Raw genomic sequence first — 22,068 nt, 5'->3', positions numbered from 1 at the left:
GTGTCCTCCTTTTGGGACACCGTGATTGGTTCCCACCAAGTTGATCTACACTACCTGGTCGGTAAAGATTTCAGATCAGCCCTCAGAACAGATGAGCGTGAATGGATATAATATCTTAAAGGAATGATAATACGTTTGGATAAGATGTGGACGCTTTTTTCAATCGTCCTACTGTCTATCATACAGGTAATAGGACGCTGTATATTTATTTAGTTTTTTTACATATACTTAACTTGTGTTTCCTTTTTTTTTTTTTTAGATGCAACAGGTTATGGCAACAGGTGAGCACTTTAAAAACATTATTTCTCCTCTGTGTTTGTTGTTCTACACAGTTGAACACAGGTTGCTTTAACTTTTCAATAAACCGATTGGTATCTCCATTGAATTGATCTCTATTGCCTTATTTTTCAGGATGTAGTATTGTGTCAGTGACATCGACTTCAGCATCGACGTTGAATGTCACCTGGAGCGATGACATTGGCGCTTCGGTCTATTTACTGGACTTACGACTAGTCAACTCCACCAGTATTGTCCCGTTGGTGGTGATGCCGTATCCGCCCAGCACTCAGAGGCTGGTTCAGGGATTACGACCCGGCCATACGTACCTGGTGACGCTGAAGGTCTTAGAGTTTTACAATGTTGTGTGCAACGACACTTACCAAGCCATGACAGGTAGACATTGCAGACAAGTGATTTATTTTGAAAACCATTCTAATATCAAACATTTTCTTACCTTCCCACAGTACCTGCAACATCTCAGATCACATATTCCAGAGCTATTTCAAGTACCTCTATAATATTTGAATGGTCGAGTGTGTTTGGGGCCGACAGCTACACCTTATATGTGGAGGAGTTGTTCAGTATGCCCGCGAAAAAATACAACCAGACCTCAACAAATTTAAGCGGGCAAGTGGACGACTTGATTCCATCTACTACGTACAACTGTTACGTTTATGCCGACAACAACGCAGGCAGGAGTGCCAGGAGTAATATCAGGACCATCGTCACCTGTAAGTCTACTCAGGTTGCGGGTTCTAAAAGAAGGTCATGGTTTAATTGAAGTTAAGTAGCATTTCAATTTTATCTCCAAAGTGGTGCAGCCGCCTACGGGTGTGGCTCTTGTCTCCACCGGAAGGAACACGGCTCAAGTGTCTTGGGTCGCTGTGGATAAAGTTCTGCTTTATCAAGTGACCGTGAGCGACAACGATAATCCCAGCAACGCGCCCGTCATCATGAACACATCGACCACAACCATGCAAATCAGTAATCTAGAACCTTGCTCCACCTACACCGTGGGGGTATCGTCAGTCAACGTGTTCTTAGTTCCAGGGGAACCTTCTAATGTCACGCACACAACATCCAGTGAGTATCTAATGAATTTTCTTCATGAACATTGGGGGGAATAATAGTCAAGATGGTCTTGAGACTGATTGAGGTACTAACTGATTTCACTCGTCCTCTTTAGCTATAAATCCAGTGACATCCATCACGACAGTCTACAGCTGCTCCAGCGGTATGGTGACAGTAACATGGGATTTGGCCTTCGGTGCCAACTTGTACCGGGCCACGGCGGTGGACGGCACCGGCGCGTCGGTCAACTGTACGTCAGCCACCGATAACTGTCAGATCACCATGCTCAAGTGCGGCGAGAAGTATAGCGTCTACGTGACGGCAATCTCGGACGACTGCGAGAGTATCGCCAACACCTCCACCCTGTTTGAGACAGGTGAGCGCTGCCTGGAAAATCTCGGCCAACACCTTCTCATTTTACTTACCGCAGATAAGGGCCGATAAGTCGGCCCAGTGGGATGTTGTTTCGTTTCCTCCTATTGTATCATTGCCGCTTTTCTCACGGTCACGCCCTCTCGTTAGCCGCTAAGAGTAGATACCCAACACCGTTAATTTGTATTTCTTTACAGTCTATTGACGTGAGCGAGGTATCTCAAAGGTCAGTTATCTTAGGCAGGATCTCGCAATCTGCTCACGGAAATTGCGGTGAAGCTGAAATGTAACCCGAGATAAAAACACAAAAGGCAAATATCAAATTTGATCATCTTCTGTCTCCAGTGCCCTGCGCGCCGGCTCACCCTCTGACTAGCCACGACTGCTCCAGCGATGTGATCCAATTTAGCTGGGAGGCAACCAACAACACCTTGTACTACGTGGCCATGGCCAAAGACAACAACGGCCAACTCACTGAGTGCCGGACACAAGAAACTACCTGCTTCTTCACCGAAACGGGCTGCGGTCAGTTCTACACGTACACCGTGCTTGCTGTCAGCACAGAGTGCAACAGTGAAGTCAGCCAGCCTGAGTTTGTCCGGACATGTGAGTTGGATTTTACTGATATACAAATACAGGGTTCCCCCATATATTGCTGTTCACCTTTTTTGGGGGTCTGGAACATATCCCTGCAATAAACACTGAAGAAGGAAATCCATCTACTGCAAATAAGTGGTTGTCCCTTTCTTCCAGCTCCTTGTCTTCCAACAAATGTAAAGACGGCAGCACAATGTCATTCGGAAACCTTGATCACTACTTGGGACTCGGCCGCAGGAGCTCTGTCCTACACTATAGAAGCAGAAGGCAACACGGGGCAAACCTACAACTGCACCTCCTCGTCAAACAGCTGTGCCGTGACCGGCGTGCCTTGCGGGGAACACCTCAGCGTGTGGATCGTGGCTTCCAATGACAACTGCTCAACCAACAGGGTTCTGGGAGAGGTGGCTCAGACGGGTATGTGAGCAGTGGATGACTGAGAATGTACTTCCTGGATTAAATCCAGGTCAATAATTATTTCTCTGCTCCTCCATTCCTTCAGTCCCTTGCACCCCCACCATTGTGTCAGCATCAGCTGACTGCAGCCAAGATTCTGCAACAGTCACCTGGACGACAAGCATCGGCGCCTTATTTTACATCGCAGTCATTCAGGATATGAATGGAAATTCGCACAGCTGTAATTCAGGCAGAACCTATTGCTTGGTGGAAGACCTGACGTGTGGACGGAACTACACGGCCCACGTTATCGGAACTAATCTGAAATGTAACAGTAGCGACAGTGATGACATTGCATTTATTACAGGTGAGAAGAATTTAGTGTGGAATAGCACAGTGTACCATATTTAGTGTTTCAATCGCTTCTGCTCTTTCTCTTCAGCACCTTGTCCCCCTGACAACATTGAAGCGTTCAGAGACTGTGACGCCAACCACGCCCTGATTGTCTGGCAGAACCACCAGTCCACGGGCAACTACACGGCAATCATGAAAGATCAGAGTGGAGCTCAACTTAGCTGCAACAGTGACACTGTCAACAACTGCAAAATCCCTGACCTGCCCTGCGGGAAGAGATACAATGTTACGGTCACCAACAATGATGGAAACTGCTCGTCTACCTCCACATCAATCAGCATGGACTCCGGTACAACATTTTGAGCATTAGCTGGGAAAAAAGCCACCGTAATAGATAAGGTTGTCTTCTTTTTTTAGTTCCATGTGGCCCAGAGGATGTTGAAGCGGCCATGAATTGCCTGACAAACGAGCTGACGGTGACCTGGAGCATCTCTGTTCCTGCGGACAACTATACAACCACCATTTCCAGAGGGATGGGTCAGCCTCTGTTTTGTAACTCCACAGAGACCCAGTGCACCAGCGGAGGGTTGGTTTGTGGCAGCATTTACTCGGTGACTACTGTCGCCATCACCGGGTCTTGCTACAGTATGCCAAGTACAGAGGTCAACGTGCAATCATGTAAGAATAGTTTTTTAGGATGTATTATTTATCGTTGAGGTTGCCATATCAACTTCTCACCTTCTCCTTGTGTTTCCCATCAGTGCCATGCCCTCCTACATCTGTAACTCCTTTTGAAATGTGTGAACCAGCCCCTAGTTTAGTGACTTGGTTGGCCAGTGACAGTGCCAACTCGTACACTGCTGTCGCTGTGAGCAGTACAGCCGAAGCTTCAGTATGCACCACCAACGGCACAATGTGCTACTTTTCTGACCTTACCTGTGGGGAAGTTTACAGTATCACTGTGGCAGGAGTGTACAACAACTGCACAGGTCTCCAGGGAGACGCTGTGCCACTGTACACAGGTAAGACCACAAGCCTCACTTGCGCGTCACTGAGAACGGTGACGGACTGATTCACTGACTCCCATCTTGCAGAACCATGCACCCCCACCAACGTGTCCAGCCAGCTGGACTGTGCAGCTGGGACTTCTCATGTCTTCTGGAACTCGGATCCAAATGCCGTCAGTTACACGGTGATAGCCGCCAATCCAGAGCAGACGCTCACCTGCGTCAGCCCCACCCCCAACTGCACGCTGACAAACCTTCTCTGTGACCGCCCTTACGACATTTTTGTAACGGCCACCGATGGCAATTGTGTCAGCAGCAACAGCACCCCCATCTGGCAAGCACCAGGTAACGAAACACAGAAACAATGTTGGTACTGCGCATCCATATCAGTCACATCAAACCTTTTTATTTTCTTAGTACCGTGTGCGCCAATGGATGTCGACACCACTTTGTCCTGCAGCACCAACGACTTAACGGTCAGTTGGACAAATTCTTCTTGGCCACTAAACTACAGCGTCACCGCCACCCCCCTCTCTGGAAATATGACATCAGCCGTCTGCTCCACGGACAGCACTACCTGTAGTCTGAGTAGCCTTCACTGCGGACATACTTACAATGTATCTGTAAAAGGTTGCTATGGAGATTGCCCTGGGCCATATAGTGTCCCACAGACAATCATGACAGGTATGTGTGATTGGTTCATGGTTTTGAAGGGGTATACTGAATGATATTTTTCTTTCTCCAGCTCCATGTGCACCTCAGAGCTTGGAAGCAACGATAGACTGTAGCACAAACTTCATTTGGGCCTCTTGGAGTGCTTCTTCGGGGGCTACCTCCTATTCAGCGACTATGGAGGGACCAAATGGATTCATTGAGATCTGCCTGTCATCGAACCTCACCTGTTCTTTTCGTAATTCATCGTGCGGAACGCAATATAGTATTAACGTCACAGCTCACGACGACTACTGCACTAGCGACGTCGTTCAGACAACAATGACCACTGGTACTTTCTAAAAATGTGATATCATTAATTTCCTAGAATACAACATCCATCCTTCTGGTACCTGTTCCCACAGGGCCGTGTGATCCAGTCAATGTGACCGCCGTTCTCCAGTGTGGCTCTGATGCAGCGACAGTATCTTGGCAAGCCAGCACAGGGGCCACAGCGTACCATGTTTCGGCTTACAGTTCACAGCATCAAACGTCCTGCTGGAACATGTCAACTTCCTGTCAGTTGAACGGGCTGCAGTGCGGAACGACGTATGATCTGACTGTGCTAGCTGAGGACAATCATTGTAATAGCACAGGAAGTTCACAAGCAGTGTTGAAGACAGGTAGTGAAAAGTTCATTTCAACTTGAAATTTTTAATTTGTACCATGTTGGTTGCCCGGTGGCCATGGAACACCCTGTAAATGTACCCTAACCTTATCAACCTCACTTTTATTCCCTCCCAGCTCCATGCTCACCATACGTTGAGAACAGCACCCAAATCTGTGGCACCAATTCCTCCTCTGTGTCTTGGATGCCAATGGCCGACGCCACAGGTTACATCCTTTACGCAACAGCCATAGGCGGCCACTCAGTTTCCTGCAGCTCAGTGACCCCATCGTGTGAGCTAACAGATTTAGTGTGCGGCGAGACCTACACGACCACTATTGTGGCTCAGGGAAGCCAATGTGACAGTCCACCTGGAGAAAGCACTGACATTACCACTGGTAGGTGCATTGTTAAAATCTATTTACTTCCTTTATACAGCTAACATTCACTCTGCTGTTTACAGTTCCATGTCCACCGGCGGTCGTTTCCAAGCAGTATATGTGTGACAACAACACAGCCATGCTCAGTTGGAGTAACACCGTCGGAAGTCTGAGCTACCAAGCCGAGATAGTCGGATATGGTTATATGGACAGTTGCAATACTACAAATACCAGTTGTGTAGTCCATGATCTTCCTTGTGGTTTGGATTTAAATGTTACCGTGCAGGCTGAAGGAGAACACTGCAACAGCGCCCCCAGTGTCTGTCAATCACTCCAAACGGGTAAGTCAACCATACCAAATTCTAAATCAGAAATAGTTTACATTGTTTTTGTCATGTCTTTTTTTTCTTTCCAGCCCCGTGCGCCCCAGTGAACATTAGCGCCACACTAGTTTGTTTCAATCATTCGGCCTTGGTGTCATGGTCGGGAAGTTACAGTGCTGTAGAATACACAGTGACCTCTTCCGGCCAAAATGGGCACACACATCAATGTCACTCCAACACAACTAGCTGTCAACTTTCACACATCCACTGCGGAGAAACATATGACATTACCGTAATGCCGCACTCCGAGTCGTGCGCTGGAACATCGAGTGAAGTCTACAGCTTCAGTGCAGGTGCAATTCTCAGTATCACATCAGGTTACAATTAAGAAAAAGACTCAATTCATCTGTTTTGTTCGTCTTTCTCCAGGCCTTTGCTCTCCCAGTAATGTCACCATGTCCCCACCGTGTGAAGACAACAACATAGTGTCTTGGTCCAGCGTAACAGGGGCCGAGATGTACATAGCCACAGCCATAGCCGATGATGGGCAAACACACAATTGCAGCTCAAATACTTCCACCTCATGCCAGTTCACTGACCTTCAATGTGGCCAAAACTATTCCGTCACCGTGGTGACCGTGGACCGGGGTTGCAGGAGCGAACCGAGCTCAGCTGTGCAATTGACAACCGGTGTGTTGAGGAGCTGTCTGGATATTTTTCACCATACTCATTTGTGATGACTAACTTCAGTTTTGTATCATACCAGCTCTATGTCCACCCACAAACTTGGCGGGCCAGGTCACCTGTGACACCAATACAGTGACCATCTCATGGGACCAGAGTCCAGTGCCAGGGGTTTCTTACATCCTGAAATACGAGAAGCTCTATGGCACACTTACTTCTTCATCGCTGACGATATCAACCACCTCACACGCATTCAACGACCTACAGTGTGGACAACAATATGCCTTCTACGTTGCCTTCCAGGATGGAGTTTGCCACAGCAGCTACAGCCCTTCTATGGAATTAAGCACAGGTATGGTACGTTTACCATAGCAACATCGGTATGTTATGGTTACAGAATGTTTTCTTTCCATCTTCAGCTCCCTGCCAGCCTACAAACTTCACTGCTCACGTGGACTGCGGGATGAACAAAGGCAACTTCTCCTGGGCTGAAAGCAATGGAGCCGATTTTTACACAGTGGAGGTGATAGGAGACCATGGCCATGTGGCGTCCTGCGCATCCAACGACACTTCCTGTGCTGTCAGACTTCACTGCGGCCGCACGTATTCGGCCTCGCTGGTAGCTTCCACTGAGAGCTGCAACAGCACTGAACATGCGGACATTTATTTTGATTCCGGTAAGGAAAAGACTAAAAACTGAATATTAGGTTACTCCAGCACATGAAGGACGCTTAACCCCAGAAAGATAACTCCTCTATTCAACCTGTCTTCCATAGCTCCCTGTCTCCCAGAAGACGTTGTCGCTGTGATGGACTGTTACACCAATGTGATGAATGTGAGTTGGTCAGAGACGCCCGGCTCAGACAACTACACGGCCTGGGCCATCAGCACACATGGACACAGAGCTTCCTGCAACTCCACATACAACAATTGCTCCATCCATGATTTGCATTGTGGCCATGTCTACGAGGTGGTGGTCACCTCGTCCTCCGTTCAGTGTGAAATCATCGTAGGTTCTGACTACCAGGTCCAAGCCGGTGAGTCCTAACTTGAAATGAGATTTTGTTCGTCAAAGAGCAGATGAAACATCCATGGTTGATCTTTTCTTTCTTCATTAAACCACACGATCTTAGCTCCGTGTAAACCGGAGAACGTCACAGGGGATCTTAACTGCAGCTCCAACATCATGACGGTCATGTGGGATCAAGTCAGTTCACTGGCTCAGAACTTCACTGTAGAAGCCACATCTACTTCTGGTGTTAACTCTACCTGTGAAACCAATATGGGCTACTGTTCCTTCTTGGACTTGAGCTGTGGTCAACTCTACACTTTCACCGTAATGGGTTACACCAACGTCTGCATGAGTGAGATGAGCTACCCCACAGCCAAGCAAACCGGTACGCCTTCTCAAAATTCCCCATTTGTTTTCCTTCAGTACAAACGTGTTTCTCTCTTGCTCTCTAGCTCCATGCCCCCCTGGCGAGGTATCCGCAGTGTTAAACTGTACCACCCGAAAAGCTCTGGTCAGCTGGAATACGGCTGATGCAGCCACAGCTTTCAGCGTCCTTGCAACCACCACCGATGGACACAATTCCTCCTGCAGTGAGATGGGAACGTCATGTGAACTTAACAACCTGGTCTGTGGACAAAACTACTCCGTAATAGTGGACTCAATGCACACTGGCTGCGCCGGTCCAGCAACTACTCCAGTCTTGCTCACTACAGGTAAAATGGAATTGTTTAATTGAGAGATATTTTATTATTATTATTGCGACCAGTTCGAAGAAAAACTACCACGTCTCTCTCCCCAGATCCTTGTGTTCCCATAAACATCTCAGTCTACTACAGAGTAGTCGATACCCAAGTGCTGTGGACTGCAGCAGATGGAGCAAGTTCCTACACCGTCTGGGCTGGAAATGATCAAGGCACAGTCGCTACGTGTAACAGCACAGGAACAAGCTGCCATTTGAGTGGCCTGCAGTGCGGTCAGATCTACAATGTTACTTTGACAGCACACAATCAGGCTTGTGACAGTTTGACGTCTGACACTCAGTATCTCAAGACAGGTTGGTGACAGCATCGAGAACGCATCTGTGTTAATCTGGCGGTGGTTGTGAACTCCCGAGTGCTTATTAACTGTTTTTCCAGAACCATGCCCGCCTACCAATGTTTTGGCCGATGTGGAGTGTGATCAACTTGCAGTGACTATTTCCTGGGACCAGAGTACGCTCGCTGTGGGTTACGTTGCCTACGTTTACGACAATTACGGAGGCTACAAGTTGATGTGTGAGGTGGACGACACAAATAGCAGCTGTGAGGTCTCGGGGCTCATGTGTGGCACCCCATATGACGTCTGGGTTGTCGCCTTGGGGGAGGAGTACAACAGCTCTAACAGCACAACGGTCACATTCTCATCAGGTACTTGGGAAGATACCACAAATTATCATTGGTTACATCTTGTCATTTAAAGGTGTTTCAGATAAAGCACAAAACCCCCAAGAATTGTCAATTATTTCTCACTTTGATGACTATCCCATGATTATCTGTTTACCGTTCCACTGTGATTAAACAAGAATGACAGAAATAATCACGATGGAGATACTGAGACATCATGTTCTTAAATCTGCAGAGCCTTGCCCACCAGAGAGCATTGAAGCCGTTATGGACTGTGACATCAAATCTGCGATTGTATCTTGGCTACCCGGCATTGGAGCCGTGTCTTACATGGCTGAACTAACAGCTTCATCGGGCCACACGGCAACATGCACCACTAACCGGACCAACTGTCTACTCACATCTCTGCAATGTGGCGAGGGATACATCGTGACTGTGACGAGTGTGGGAGACGCCTGCAATAGCGCTGACGTAATGTCGGGATTCCTCATCACAGGTAGTGTGATCCATTAAATATTACACAAATGCTGGAGTTCCTAATTTGAAACCCTTCAAATTGCAGAGTCGTGTGTCCCGATGAATCTCTCCGTCCACTTCATTGTGAGCCAAGCTCACGTCATGTGGGGTGAAACAAAAGGCGCCGGGTCTTACTGTGTCCAGGCTGTGACTGACCAGGGTCTGACTGCCACCTGTAACAGCACCAACACCCAGTGCACCCTTACTGGTTTGCAGTGCAGTCAGATCTACAACGTAACCGTATCTGCAAAAAACGATGTCTGCAACAACACAGCGAAATCGGAAACGTACCGACTCATGACAGGTTAGTCAGACAAACTGATGATAGGGACCAAGTCCTGCCGATAGCTAAGTGTGTGTTTTTCCTGTCGCTTCAGAACCATGTCCACCGACCAATGTCCAGGCCAATGTGGAATGTGAGCAGCTTACAATGACTGTTTCCTGGGAGCAGAGTGAGCTCGCTGTGGGTTACGTTGCCTACGTTTACGACCATTATGGATACTATTTGACGTGTGAGGCGGAAGACATAGACACCAGCTGTGCTGTCTCGGGACTTATGTGTGGAACCTTATATTATGTGTGGGCCATAGCCTTGGGAGAGCAGTATAATAGCTCTGACAGCACGATGGTCATGGTCACATCAGGTACAGACTTAATACTAACCATTCCTGAAACACCCACTTGAAAGGAGAAAATGGACTTTTACCCATTTTGCAAAATATTTTCATTCTCTATTCCCAGCTCCATGCCTGCCCACCAATGTAGATGTCGAAGTGGACTGCAACTCTGATGGGGTTGCAGTGGCGTCCTGGAGCCCTCCTTACGGCATAGCAAACATTTCCCTGACAGCCAGTGGAAGTCGTCAGTTTCACTGCCAAGCTGGCCTGTTGAGTATTTGTAACCTGACGGGTTTAGACTGCGGTGAAACCTACAACTTGAGCCTCACTGCCAGCAACAACGACTGCAGCGTCACGTCTCATATGCGCTCAAACTTCACCACACGTGGGTTTGCTAAAAATCTGCTTCCATACCCCATGTCCAAAGTTTGTCCGATAACGCTAACACATCTATACCACAGGTCCATGCCGACCTCGCTATGTTGGGGTTGTCCGGCCGTGCGGTACTGAAGCTGCTGTCCTATCCTGGGAGATGAAGCCTGAAGTGGAACTTTACATGGCAAGCGCTGTGTCAAGCTCAGGAGGGGATGAGCTTTGGTGTAACTCCACAGGTTCTTCCTGTGCTTTCTCATCCCTCTACTGTGGCGAGATGTACAACTTCACCGTCAAGGCACTGAGTCACAGCTGCTGTAGCCAAGTTAGTGACTCCGTATACGTTCAGACAGGTATGACAAATTGTTCTGCTCTAGAATTACAATGAATTTGGCCATACGAAAGATTTTCCTTTATCCGGATCTCAAGAAATTATCCAGGTTACTTTTCTGATGTGATAACCTTCCCTCCTGACTTGTCTTTCCTCATCCAAGACCCTTGCCAGCCTGTGATTGTGTTGGCTCAGTCACCTTGTCAGAGCGAGGAGCTGCAGCTCTCCTGGAATCCTGCTAGCGGCGTGCTGTTTTACCTCATCACGGCCACAGGAAATCTGGGCTATGTGGAGAACTACAATACGACGCAGACGGGCCTAACTGCGTCTCTTCCGTGTGGACAGAACTACAGCGTCACCGTGCAAGGACAAGGAAGCGAGTGCAACAGTGACCCGAGCACTATTGCCTTTGTCAAAACATGTAAGATCTCACAAGAGAATCGTGATCTCATTTAAAAACTCCTATTTCATTATTGTTTAGCCGGACTTGTGATTATATCGAGTTCTCTCTTCCACCCACAGCTCCTTGCATCCCTCGTGACGTGATAATCCATGAGCAGTGTGGGGCGAACACAGCCACTGTTTTTTGGGGGTCCAGTGAAGGTGCCAAAACATACGCTGCAGAAGCCATTGGTCTTGATGGATACAGCCACTGGTGTTACAGCAACCAAACCAACTGCACCTGGGATGACCTGCGCTGTGGGGAGGTCTACATGGTCTTGGTGATGGCCAAGGATGAGGACTGCACCAGCCTCCCTAGCAACAGCTCTTTCATCTACATGGGTATATTGCATTTATTCAATGTAGTCTTTCCCTTATTCAGAGTCATCCTCTTTGAGTTCACCCATTTCCAGCATCAACCTTCTTTCTTCTGTTTTCCAGAACCATGTTCACCTCAGAATGTCCTTGCCTCTGTGGATTGTGATTTGAACGCTGCCTCGCTTAGCTGGGATGCCAGTAATGGGACAACAGTGTATGTGATCTCGCTCGAAATGGATGGATACCAAAGTGTTTTGCAAAACACCAATGACACCCAAGTCTACTTGTCAAACCTTAACTGTGGGGCAAACTACAACCTCACTGTGACACCTTACAACGATAACTGCGAGGGCATGACCAGTGCGACGACTCCCATACAGACATGTAAGTCAAACTCTGACACTTGATATAATCACTAGCAACTGAGAGGTTATCATAGTTCATATCTTCTCTCTTAAGGGCCGTGCCCACCCGGTGAGGTTTATGCCATGCAGGACTGCATTTCTGATACGGTCATGGTCATGTGGCAACCTGGCAATGGAACAAACCACTACACAGCCACCATGGACTCTGACATTGGCAACTCCCAAATCTGCATGTCATACTCTGGCGAATGCAACGTTTCTGGATTGACCTGCGGACAAAACTTCACCGTGTCCGTCACAGCGTCCAACCAGCAGTGTAATGTCACCTCCGTAGCAAATCACAGTGTGCACTCAGGTAAGGTTTACATGATTTAGCGCCATTTAACAAACAAAACGTTGAATTATTATTTTTTTTACTCACCTGCAGTGCCGTGTATTCCCACTGATGTCTCTGTGGCGAAGGACTGTGCCAGCAACACTGCTACCGTTTCCTGGTCTGCCAGCGACGGTGCAACGCAGTACTTAGTAGCAGCCTCCTGTTACCATGGCAATGTTAGCCATCAGACCTTTGACCTCAACTATACGCTGGATGATCTCATGTGCGGTAGCCGATATTCCGTTCAAGTGGTGGCAATGGATGACAACTGCTCCAGTGTTCCCAGTCAAGTTTTGGTATTTGACGCAGGTGAGGGATTTCTGAAAAAGCACAATGCTATGAGTTAATTGTTAGCATGGTACACAGATAAAGTAATCCCTCGTTTATCGTGGATAATTGGTTCCAAAAACCACCCGCGATAAGTGAAATCCGCAAAGTACGGTCACTAACAAGAAGTACTGGGTAAGCTAACGAGTTAGCGGAAAGATGCTAATTCCCGATCGTGCTAACACGCGAAAACGGACTCCTAAAGGAATGTAAATGAACATTTGGAGCAATACTACATTGTCCAAAAGGTTGGACATATGTTTCTTCAATTTAGAAGTTTTATTTTGACTTTTAAATGTTTTAATTTGGAAAAACAAATCCGCGATGTAGTGAAGCCGCGATAAACGAAAAGCGAAGTAGCGAGGGATCACTGTACCATTATTTTGGTTTTGTTTTTAAAACATTTTTTTTCAATTGTTAGTGCTGTTTTTTATTAGGATTTTACTGATCTTACCAACTGTATATTCTCTTGCTTTCTCCATCATTTCAAAGCTCCATGCCCTCCTCAAAATGTCAGCACCCAACTCAGCTGCATGTCCAAGAACTTGACGGTTTCTTGGGACTCCGTCGGCTATGCGGACTACTTCTTAGTTGCGGTACACGAGGACAACATACAAGGAAGCAATGAGACCTTTAACACGACCAGCAACGAATGTTCCACCAGTCCCCTAAACTGTGGAAGTAGCTACACCATCCAAATCACGGTAGTCAAAGGAGATTGCCAAATCCCATCCACTCAGAACTACAGCACGTTGTCAGGTACACAACTTTTCCCGGGAAATCTTTCCTCCCTTGCATACGTCACGCACCACCACACTAAGCCCCGCCTTTTAAAGTCACACACATTCAAGGGAACGTGATCATAGAACTCCCAAAATACCTGCACTGAAATCACATTTAATCTGTTTGCTGGATTAATCACTGGGATAATTGGTGGATTAATGGATTTTAAAAATATCCCCAACATTGCCACCATATTGGATGTGGAAAAGAAGGTTGATAAGCAAAAATGCCACATTCAATTTTCTTTTTGGCAGCCCATTTTTTACTATGTCAAGAGTAGAAAGCACATATTTATGTTTTCTAGTACAGGGGATAAAAAAAACAACAACATCCATTAAGTATTTGTACTTATCGATAGTTACTTTCCACTACCACCTTTGGTCTCTCCAGCTCCATGCCAGCCTCAGGGCATCCAAGGCAGCCTTGACTGTGTGACCAATTCGGCCTGGATCTCATGGGACTCCGCCTTGGGCACCGACTCCTACACCGTTTCGGCGATCGGAGAAGACGCCAGCACGGCCAACTGTACCACCTGGACCAACACCTCCTGCGAGGTTGAGGACCTGGCATGTGGCATTCTTTATAACTTTAGCGTGACTGCCAAGAACAGCCAGTGTGACAGTTATCCCAGCACCACCATTGAATTGCAAACAGGTACTTCATTTTTTTTTCTTTTAATGCTATTTTCATGTGAGAAAAGTACCCATGAAGTCAATCTGTCTCTTCCCCAGCCCCCTGCTCCCTCTCGGGCATCACAGCCTTCACTGAATGCCACGACGGTTCCATCATCGTCATCTGGGAGCTCGTGGAAGGAAGCGAGGGAAACACCGTGTACATCGCCACGGCGGAGGCTAGCGACCACACGTACCTGTACTGCAACAGCACAGGCACCAACTGCACCCTGCAAGGGGCACAGTGTGACCTCTACTACACCATCATCATTGCCGCTTCATCAGATTCGTGCAGCAGTTTGAGAAGTCCACCTTATAGAATAAGCATGGGTAGATGTTTTGGAGATGATTTGAAAATGAAATGTTGAGTTGATATTAGTTCTTAGAACACAAATCCTTTTCTCAGAACCGTGTCCACCAAGAGAGGTGAATGTCAGCGCTTCGTGCGAGGACCGCAGCGCCCTGGTGTCCTGGACCCGCTCCCTGGTAGCAGCAACTTACCAAGTAGTCGCGATGTCTGCGGACGGACACACGCACACTTGCGGCGACTCCTTCACCAACTGCACCTTGACTGAGCTGCATTGTGACGAGCAGTACGCAGTCCACGTGACAGCCAGTCATGAGAACTGCACCAGCATGGCCAGTCACAATGTTACCTTCAGCACAGGTATGACGAGTTCATTTAGTAGACTGGCTTGGTGTAATGTTCTCAAATGAGAGGTCAATTGCAAACACTAAGCACATTACAGAGATAACAAATCTATCATTCCTTCTAAACCTTCCGCAGGTCCATGTCAGCCTGAGGATCTCTCGGTAACCTTCCACTGCAGTAACCAGTCTGCAGTGCTCTCGTGGACCCCCAGCGATAATGCCGTGGACTACTACGGCTGCGCGCAAGCACCGAGTGGAGAGATGCTCTACTGTTACAGCACCTACCCCACCTGTACCATTCCCAATCTGGACTGCGGGACTTTGTATAATTTCTCCGTACAGGCCTCGGATGGCACGTGCAACAGCTCCTTCAGCGAGCCTGTGCAAAAAGGAGCAGGTAGCTACTGTTTGTTTCCCGTGGACACTGTCCCCAATGGATTTTTATGAATTTATTATGAGTTGAGCAATATATTTACCCAGCTAAGTGAAGTTCTCCTTCTTTTCAGTCCCGTGTCCTCCAGATAGTGTTGAAGTGCAGCCTTTCATGATGTACACGGAGATCCAGACATTGCGATTCACCTGGACGGAAATAAGCTGCGCAGACACAGAGTACCTGTTGAGGTTATCGGGGACCCTGCTGGGAAACAGCCAGGCCCAGTTTGAGGTGTCTTCTTATTGGACAAACATGACCTCGTTTGAGATCCCGCTTCCCTGCGGTTCTTCCTACTCGGCCACAGTGGAGAGCAGGAACACTGCTGGAACCGGCGACCAGTCTGTGCCTCTTAATGATACAACAGGTAGAATGAGGTGTACCTAATGAAATGGCTGACAAAATATGTCATCTTCAACTCTCATTTCTACCCCCTCCAGCTCCATGTCAGCCAACCATGGTGATGTACAGTAGCAACATCACAGTCGCCAGAGTTTCCTGGAGCCCTTCCATGTTTGCCACCACATACTTTGTATACAAGCACAATATCTCACTCAGCTCCCGACTGTGCACCACCACCGGCCTGTCCTGCTTTCTGCTGGTCAACATCGACTATTCAGACCTGCTGGTCACGGGCAGCAACGCAGCCGGGGAAAGCCAAGGATCGACGGTTACGAGTGGTAGGACCTGCTGATATGAAAGTACAGGTTGTATTTCAACAAGTGTGTTTGCAGATTCTAATCCATTTTTCTTTTTAGTGGTGGCGCATGTCAGAAAGAGAGACATCAGTGAGAGTGGTGAGTCCAACGCTATAGCGCCATCTGCAGGGATCATTTAAAGTGGTTTCCAAAAAATATATTTAAAATGACAAAAACAGAGTTGGCTCACTCTAGTTCTGTGTTTTTTCCTCCATACTCATTTTCAGAAGGTCTTTCCGCCCCTGTGTTAAACGTCACACTACTTACCAGTGTAATGGTCATGGCGGAGTGGCCCCAAGAGGACGTTGCCAACGACGCAGCTTACAGGCTGATGATCAAGCCGCAGGCCCAATCGGAGTCACCTCAGGAACTGACGGTACTCGGGTCAAGATACATCCTCACTGGACTGAGCCCCAACTCCACTTACTGCCTCACCGTGGCTGCCAGGAAAGAGACTGATGTTGGACCGGAGTCGGATCCTGTGTGCTTGGAAACTGGACAAGCCAGTTCGTAGTCATTGTATACAGCTTCACATTGACACACAAGCCTGATCACAATGTGACAAATCAAATCACACTAACTTTAGACGCAATCTTTTGGTACTCTGTATAAAAATCATTATTTTTAATTGGCTGAAAATGTATACTGCGGGGTTTTGTCTATTCACTTAATTTATATATTAGTCCTGAAAAATGTACCAAAAATTGTTCAAGTATTGTGTTTTGTTTCAGAATGTTCTAATAAAGAAACTAAATATTTTTTTGTATTGCTATTCCGCACCGTTATCTTTCGTTTCCGTTTCTTCAGTCCTGAAAAAAAAAGAAAACAATTCCATCATTCATAAAAGTGTTTTATTAGAAAACAAAATGCAAGAGAGCAACAACCCAGACACATGACAAGCAGGGGTCTCAGCTGAACCCTTTGCGGACTCTACTTGAGGGGATTACAACATTCTCAGGAGGTCTACAGAATCAGGAACAGAATCGCTTATCTCCTTCTCAAAGATCATTGATGTATAAGTGACATTTTCTTTTTCAACAGAAATCAAGGTATGAGGACAAACATTGTAGCATGTAGGCTAGGCCTGACTGTTGCCGCCACATGAAAGAATGCAACTCCTGCCTGGTGTGTCTTTGAAACATTATATACAAAAAAAAAAAACATTTTCCAGGGGTCAAAACAATGAACCGTACAAAATTAAAAATGCTGATAGCTTACTAGGACGTGAAAAGGTCAAAAACCAAACGACGATTCCAGGTGGCATTCAGTCTGAGACAAGAAGTGGATAGAAGAAAAAAAAAAAAAACGTGACATTACTCAACACTGGGACTCCTTCGTCTGTCGCCGTGTTTGCTGTGGTCGTTGCTGGTCTCTCTCGGGTGATGGCTCCTCTCTCGGCTGCGACTGCGTTTGTGCGGGCGTTGCTCTCCGTCTCGTTCTTTCTCTCTACTGTGACTGCTGTCGCTTTTCCTGCTCTTCTCCTCGCCGCCGCCGCTCTTGTGCCGCCTCTCCCGGCTGCGACTCCGGCTCGACCTCTTGGCCTTGCGCTCTTCCCTGTGCCTCTCCCTGTCCTCTTTGTGCCTCTTTTCGTCATTTTCCCCTTTGCTCTTCCTCTCCCTGGACCTGTCCCTCTCGGCGGGTCGCTCCCTGTGGTGGTCTCGTTCCTTCCTCTTGCTCCTGTCGTCGCCTCCGTCGCGCTCCTTCTCCTTGCGCTCGCTCCTTTTGTCCCGGCTGCCGCTGCGGCTTCTTCGCCGCTCGCGTCGCTCTTGGTGGTTTCGTTCCACGCTGCGGGATCGTTTCCTCTCCCTCTCTGCCCTTTCCCTATCCCGCTCCCTGGCATCCCTCTCCTTCCTCTGGCGTTCCCGCTCCCTTTCCAGCTCGCGGTCGTAGCTGGGGCCGTGGCGGTCTCGCTCCCGGTGGTGACTCCTGCTCCTCGACCGCTTTGGAGAGCGTCTGGGGGTTGGTGTCCGCCTGGGGCTCCTGGAAAGAACACCGCGGTTAATTACAATGCCGTGCTACTGGCAAAAAAAAATTGCAGGAAATATTGATTTCTAAAAATCCCAAATCAATCTAAACTGTTGGAAATGTGTGTTCAAAGTTCTATGGCGGTTGACCTGGAACGACGACGTTCCCCTTGCCGCCCCGGTTCGTCAAAGGCCTCTTCTTCCTCCTGGGGCTCCTTCTGAGGCACCTTCCGGGGCCTGCTCTTCATCTGCTGGTCGATGCTCTTCTGCACAGGCACCGGGATGCGAGGGAACAGAGTAGAGAACCACTCCAGTTTGGTGAGGAAGGAGCGCAGCATCTCGCCGACCGTCATCACGCAGCCTCCGCCCGCCTTCACGTCCAGCTCCTGGAATCAAATGGCGGCAGGGAGCCGACGGGAAACGGCTTAACACGTGGGCAGGCGCATGGTGTCATTGTTGCAAGTCAAAAGGCAATATGTGATGGCCGAGTACTGAGCCTTCACCTCTGTTCATCTAGCTTAATCTCTCTAGTCAAATGTGTCTGCCTTTAACTTTTACCACATGGAGGGGAAAACAGGTGAAAGTGTCACATAGTTTGGCTCATCTAAGCTGTCTAGCAGACATCTGTACTCACACAGGGAGCAATGGAAACAGATTAGTCCCACCCCATCTTCCGGGCCACCAAATCATCTACTTTTGAAATTGAGAGTAGATGAGGTGAGTAATCTGACTACACTGGGCTCAGTCCTCACTGTGCTAAAACGGGAGAGAAAGAAACACGAGTTGCCTCCTCCTTCCCTCTTCAGCATAATGGGAGCCTCGTTGAGCTTGTGACGAGACAACAGGCCACGGTGGAAGCACAGATGTGAGCGGAGGGGGGGGAGGCAAGTGCAACCGCCCCCCTGCTTGAAATGTTCGTTTGCTTTGTATGATGGTGAACAGCCGCTTTGCACTCACACACGCAAACCAACAGTGCTGAGATACACTATCCAATTCACCTGCAGCACAATGGGCATCTAAAGAAAAAAACAGGGGAATTAACCAGTTGTTTAGGATTAGGAATTATTGAGATATGTGAATATTACAATTAGGTAGAATGCAGAAAAGCAAAGGAGGCCTGGTTGCACACCTGGAATCAAACAAAAACACTGAGCACAACAATCGGTACAGCTGAACAATTTCATGACATCCATGCATCAGATTTTCGACAACAATAAAAATGCTCATTTTTGAGTGACATTACACTTAATTGTGGGTTTTATTTGCAGCAGTGTACATTTTTTGGGCTTTTTAAGTGTGCTGATAGTAATATAAATGTGTTGCAGCTACTACCTGTGACTTTGAGTGTGTGTGGCTTTAAAAGGTGATTGATGTGCGAGTCAGCAAATTTGGGTGTTGAGTCGGCTGCGGTGCGCTAAGATTAACGGCTGGCTGTTGGCGAGCTATCCGTTTGTTAGCTTGTTTTCATGGTAAATGCCTGGGCATCCACTATGGTCATCGCGGCTTGCGTATAAATGTCATATGTGTTGATTGATTTACTGTCAGAAAAAAAAAATTCTCATTTATTAAGACCAATATATGGGAAAAAAATGATCCGTTTTCTTTTTTTATTAGTTATTTGTATCTCATTAAGATTGTGCAGCCATACCTCGTAAAGTGCCCAGTGAGTGCAATAACATTGCTACATGAAAAGTAGGCTTGAATGTGCGCATCAATGCAAGTGCCAATTACAGAGAAATCTTTTGTGCAACTAGTCCTGGTCAAATCTTGACAAAACCATATGGACATGCCTTAAAATAAATTACACATGACTAGTAAAAGATGTACTCTGCGTCATTTAAGGTACTTACCCTGACAACAACCAGCAGCGTGGAAGTGAGCAAGTAACCTAGCTACTCAGGTTTGGAGGACAAAACTGAGGATAATTAAGCCAAATGAAGGCAAAGGTGAAAAATCAGCTATGCGCATCACAGCAAGAAGGGAGGGGGCGGGGTCAGTTTCAATTCATGGATTGCATGTGTTTCATAGAGAAAAATAGAAACATGAAAGTATTACCAGGCATGACATACCTCCTCATCATCCATGAAGTCGTCATACCAGTCTATTAAATCGGCTGGGGGTTGTGTGTATCTGGATGAGATTTAAGAGCACGTCAAAAATCAGGAGCTCGCTGAACGCAGCGGACATGACCGAGAATCATACCGTATGTACATGAAGCCAAGTGCTCGGATGTAGGGAGAGTCCGTGTGTGTGATGAGGCCCATCAGCTGTTTGCGCGTCAACTTGAGCGTAAACAGTTTGTATAGTAGACAGAAGGCGGTTGACACGATGCCACCCGTGCCAACTCCACGAACCTAGAGGGGATCAAGTTGAGAACATCTATAGACCGCATTAGCACACTAAAACAATCAGCAATGTCCACTATTGGGCATTTGTGTTCCAAGGTTCGGGATCATTTGACTATGTTTACAACTAGGGCGACACTGATGTTAGTTTTCCTAACCCTTCTGCGTGTTAGCATTGAGCTAACAGACAGTCATGTAGTTTGATTAAATACACAATGAATAATTCAAGTTTGGATAAAAAATATTTGTTGCCCTACAATAATTGAATTGGTAGTCTTTTGAACTTAGTAATATCCTATGATGTCAGTGAGGCTTGGGAGGACAACAAGAGGGTTGATGATGGGGAAAAGAAAAAGCACGTACTTCCCACTTACCCCTCCGCACATTCCAGTCTGACCTGCAGTCTTTCTACTTCCTTTCTCCCATGGCTCAACGTGAGTCACCTGCATGAAAACACAATTATCAAGTTGACATCATCTGATTCAAATGCTTGACATGTTGTATTCCATTCAGATTTTGACAGGCTGATTTTTCTAACATGTTGCTATTTTTGTTTTAAATGTGACATCTATCAATATCAAACGGCTTGTATTGTACTTGTTACTACAAATAGTTCAACAATTCGCATAATTTTAAAAGGTTCTGACCTCTTTCCGATGTAAGAGGGTTCTTGAAGAGCAACTAAAAATGTTTGTGAATGCAGACACTAGTGTAGGCTATTATAGAAATAATTCCATAATTTACACCAAGTATTGGAAAAATACATTGGTGACAAAAATAAATGCATGAATTATGATGTTATATAGTACCTCCATCATTTACAACTTAAAATCTGATTGTTCTTGCATTTTAAATAAAGATGTGCTACTACAGCATTGTTAGCAGTTAGCTTCACATATTGTATATATTTATTTAGATCATTTGGACACGTTGTGTTAAGAATAATGAACACACAAATATGCAGTAATTCGAATTGAGATAAAATAATTTATATACATTGGTGACTCGCAAACAATTTCATTGAGATACTCGAACGTTGTAGCATCGACACGCTAGCATAGCAAGCTACTGTTAGCCTACTAGCATGCAGATTAGCATCGGCCAACGTTACCTTGAAATAGATTTCATCCACAACTTCGTGGTACGTCTTAAGCTCATAAAGCTGAACTTTGAAATACGGCGAGGACAGGACATTGGTAAGAATCATCGGGTTGAGGTTCATAGTCTTTTCGTTGCCCCACAGGGGCAGTACGTTGCCATGTTTTCCGGACGCAGGCTTGTTCATGGCCTGGCTCCCCATGTTAGCCATGTTGGCTAAATACCGCGACGCCGATCTTTTCAAGTACGGTTGGCCTCTTTCCAGTTACAAATCCATCTGTTTTGTCTTTTAGTTGAATCCCGATTGTTGCCGATTTGGTGTGTTATCAGCGCAGAATCGGTGGGGAATCGAAGATGACAACTTCCCGCCGTCGTCGTTGCAGCTAATGTGCTTGCCTGTGATGCTAAGTGGAACCGGAACTGGATGGTGGTGAAGTGGTGCAGTGGCTGACTCGCGTACGTCAACATGGGATGGTGGAGTACATATTTTGGTGTAAATGTCCTAAGGATGCTTTGATGTTGGATTTAATTACAAATGGATGTCATGTGAGTATCAGGCCTAGATATTTCAACAATGATTCTAAAATTTT

The 22,068-nt window shown here is 46.9% G+C and overlaps 2 protein-coding genes across 4 annotated transcripts; one reads left to right on the top strand and one right to left on the bottom strand.

Moving 5' to 3' along the window:
* The first annotated feature begins 77 nt into the window (after positions 1-77).
* fndc7rs1 (fibronectin type III domain containing 7, related sequence 1) lies at positions 78-17,102 on the top strand. The gene is made up of 46 exons (XM_037275726.1): positions 78-186; positions 260-281; positions 412-672; positions 744-1,010; positions 1,093-1,362; positions 1,466-1,726; positions 2,068-2,328; positions 2,476-2,736; positions 2,822-3,082; positions 3,158-3,418; positions 3,487-3,747; positions 3,831-4,091; positions 4,164-4,421; positions 4,494-4,760; positions 4,822-5,079; positions 5,153-5,410; positions 5,532-5,792; positions 5,858-6,115; positions 6,190-6,450; positions 6,527-6,787; positions 6,864-7,133; positions 7,201-7,458; positions 7,558-7,818; positions 7,915-8,178; positions 8,246-8,506; positions 8,593-8,847; positions 8,930-9,199; positions 9,411-9,671; positions 9,738-9,995; positions 10,069-10,335; positions 10,433-10,693; positions 10,770-11,033; positions 11,175-11,432; positions 11,534-11,794; positions 11,894-12,154; positions 12,230-12,490; positions 12,563-12,820; positions 13,331-13,597; positions 14,012-14,275; positions 14,353-14,622; positions 14,699-14,959; positions 15,080-15,340; positions 15,450-15,740; positions 15,814-16,053; positions 16,132-16,170; positions 16,299-17,102. Exons 1-46 carry the CDS (start codon positions 124-126, stop codon positions 16,583-16,585), a joined length of 11,421 nt encoding a protein of 3,806 aa, XP_037131621.1. The 5' UTR covers positions 78-123; the 3' UTR covers positions 16,586-17,102.
* prpf38b (pre-mRNA processing factor 38B) lies at positions 16,906-21,916 on the bottom strand. 3 transcript variants are annotated; one of them, XM_037275749.1, is made up of 8 exons: positions 21,492-21,916; positions 20,755-20,823; positions 20,238-20,389; positions 20,091-20,165; positions 19,121-19,164; positions 18,993-19,051; positions 18,186-18,421; positions 16,906-18,051 (listed from the first exon to the last, which is right to left on the bottom strand). In XM_037275749.1, exons 1-8 carry the CDS (start codon positions 21,687-21,689, stop codon positions 17,385-17,387), a joined length of 1,500 nt encoding a protein of 499 aa, XP_037131644.1. In that variant the 5' UTR covers positions 21,690-21,916; the 3' UTR covers positions 16,906-17,384. The 3 variants fall into 3 exon arrangements, with proteins under 3 accessions (XP_037131644.1, XP_037131646.1, XP_037131645.1); XM_037275751.1 differs by lacking the exon at positions 21,492-21,916 and having other exon boundaries at positions 20,744-20,823; XM_037275750.1 differs by lacking the exons at positions 18,993-19,051; positions 19,121-19,164 and having other exon boundaries at positions 20,105-20,165.
* Between the last annotated feature and the right edge of the window lie 152 nt (positions 21,917-22,068).

The sequence above is a fragment of the Syngnathus acus genome, chromosome 17 (genome assembly GCF_901709675.1).
Source record: "Syngnathus acus chromosome 17, fSynAcu1.2, whole genome shotgun sequence".
NCBI classification, from domain to species: domain Eukaryota; kingdom Metazoa; phylum Chordata; class Actinopteri; order Syngnathiformes; family Syngnathidae; genus Syngnathus; species Syngnathus acus.
The sequence above is the reverse complement of the archived record's forward strand: the minus strand, read 5'-3'. Positions and strand labels throughout refer to the sequence as shown.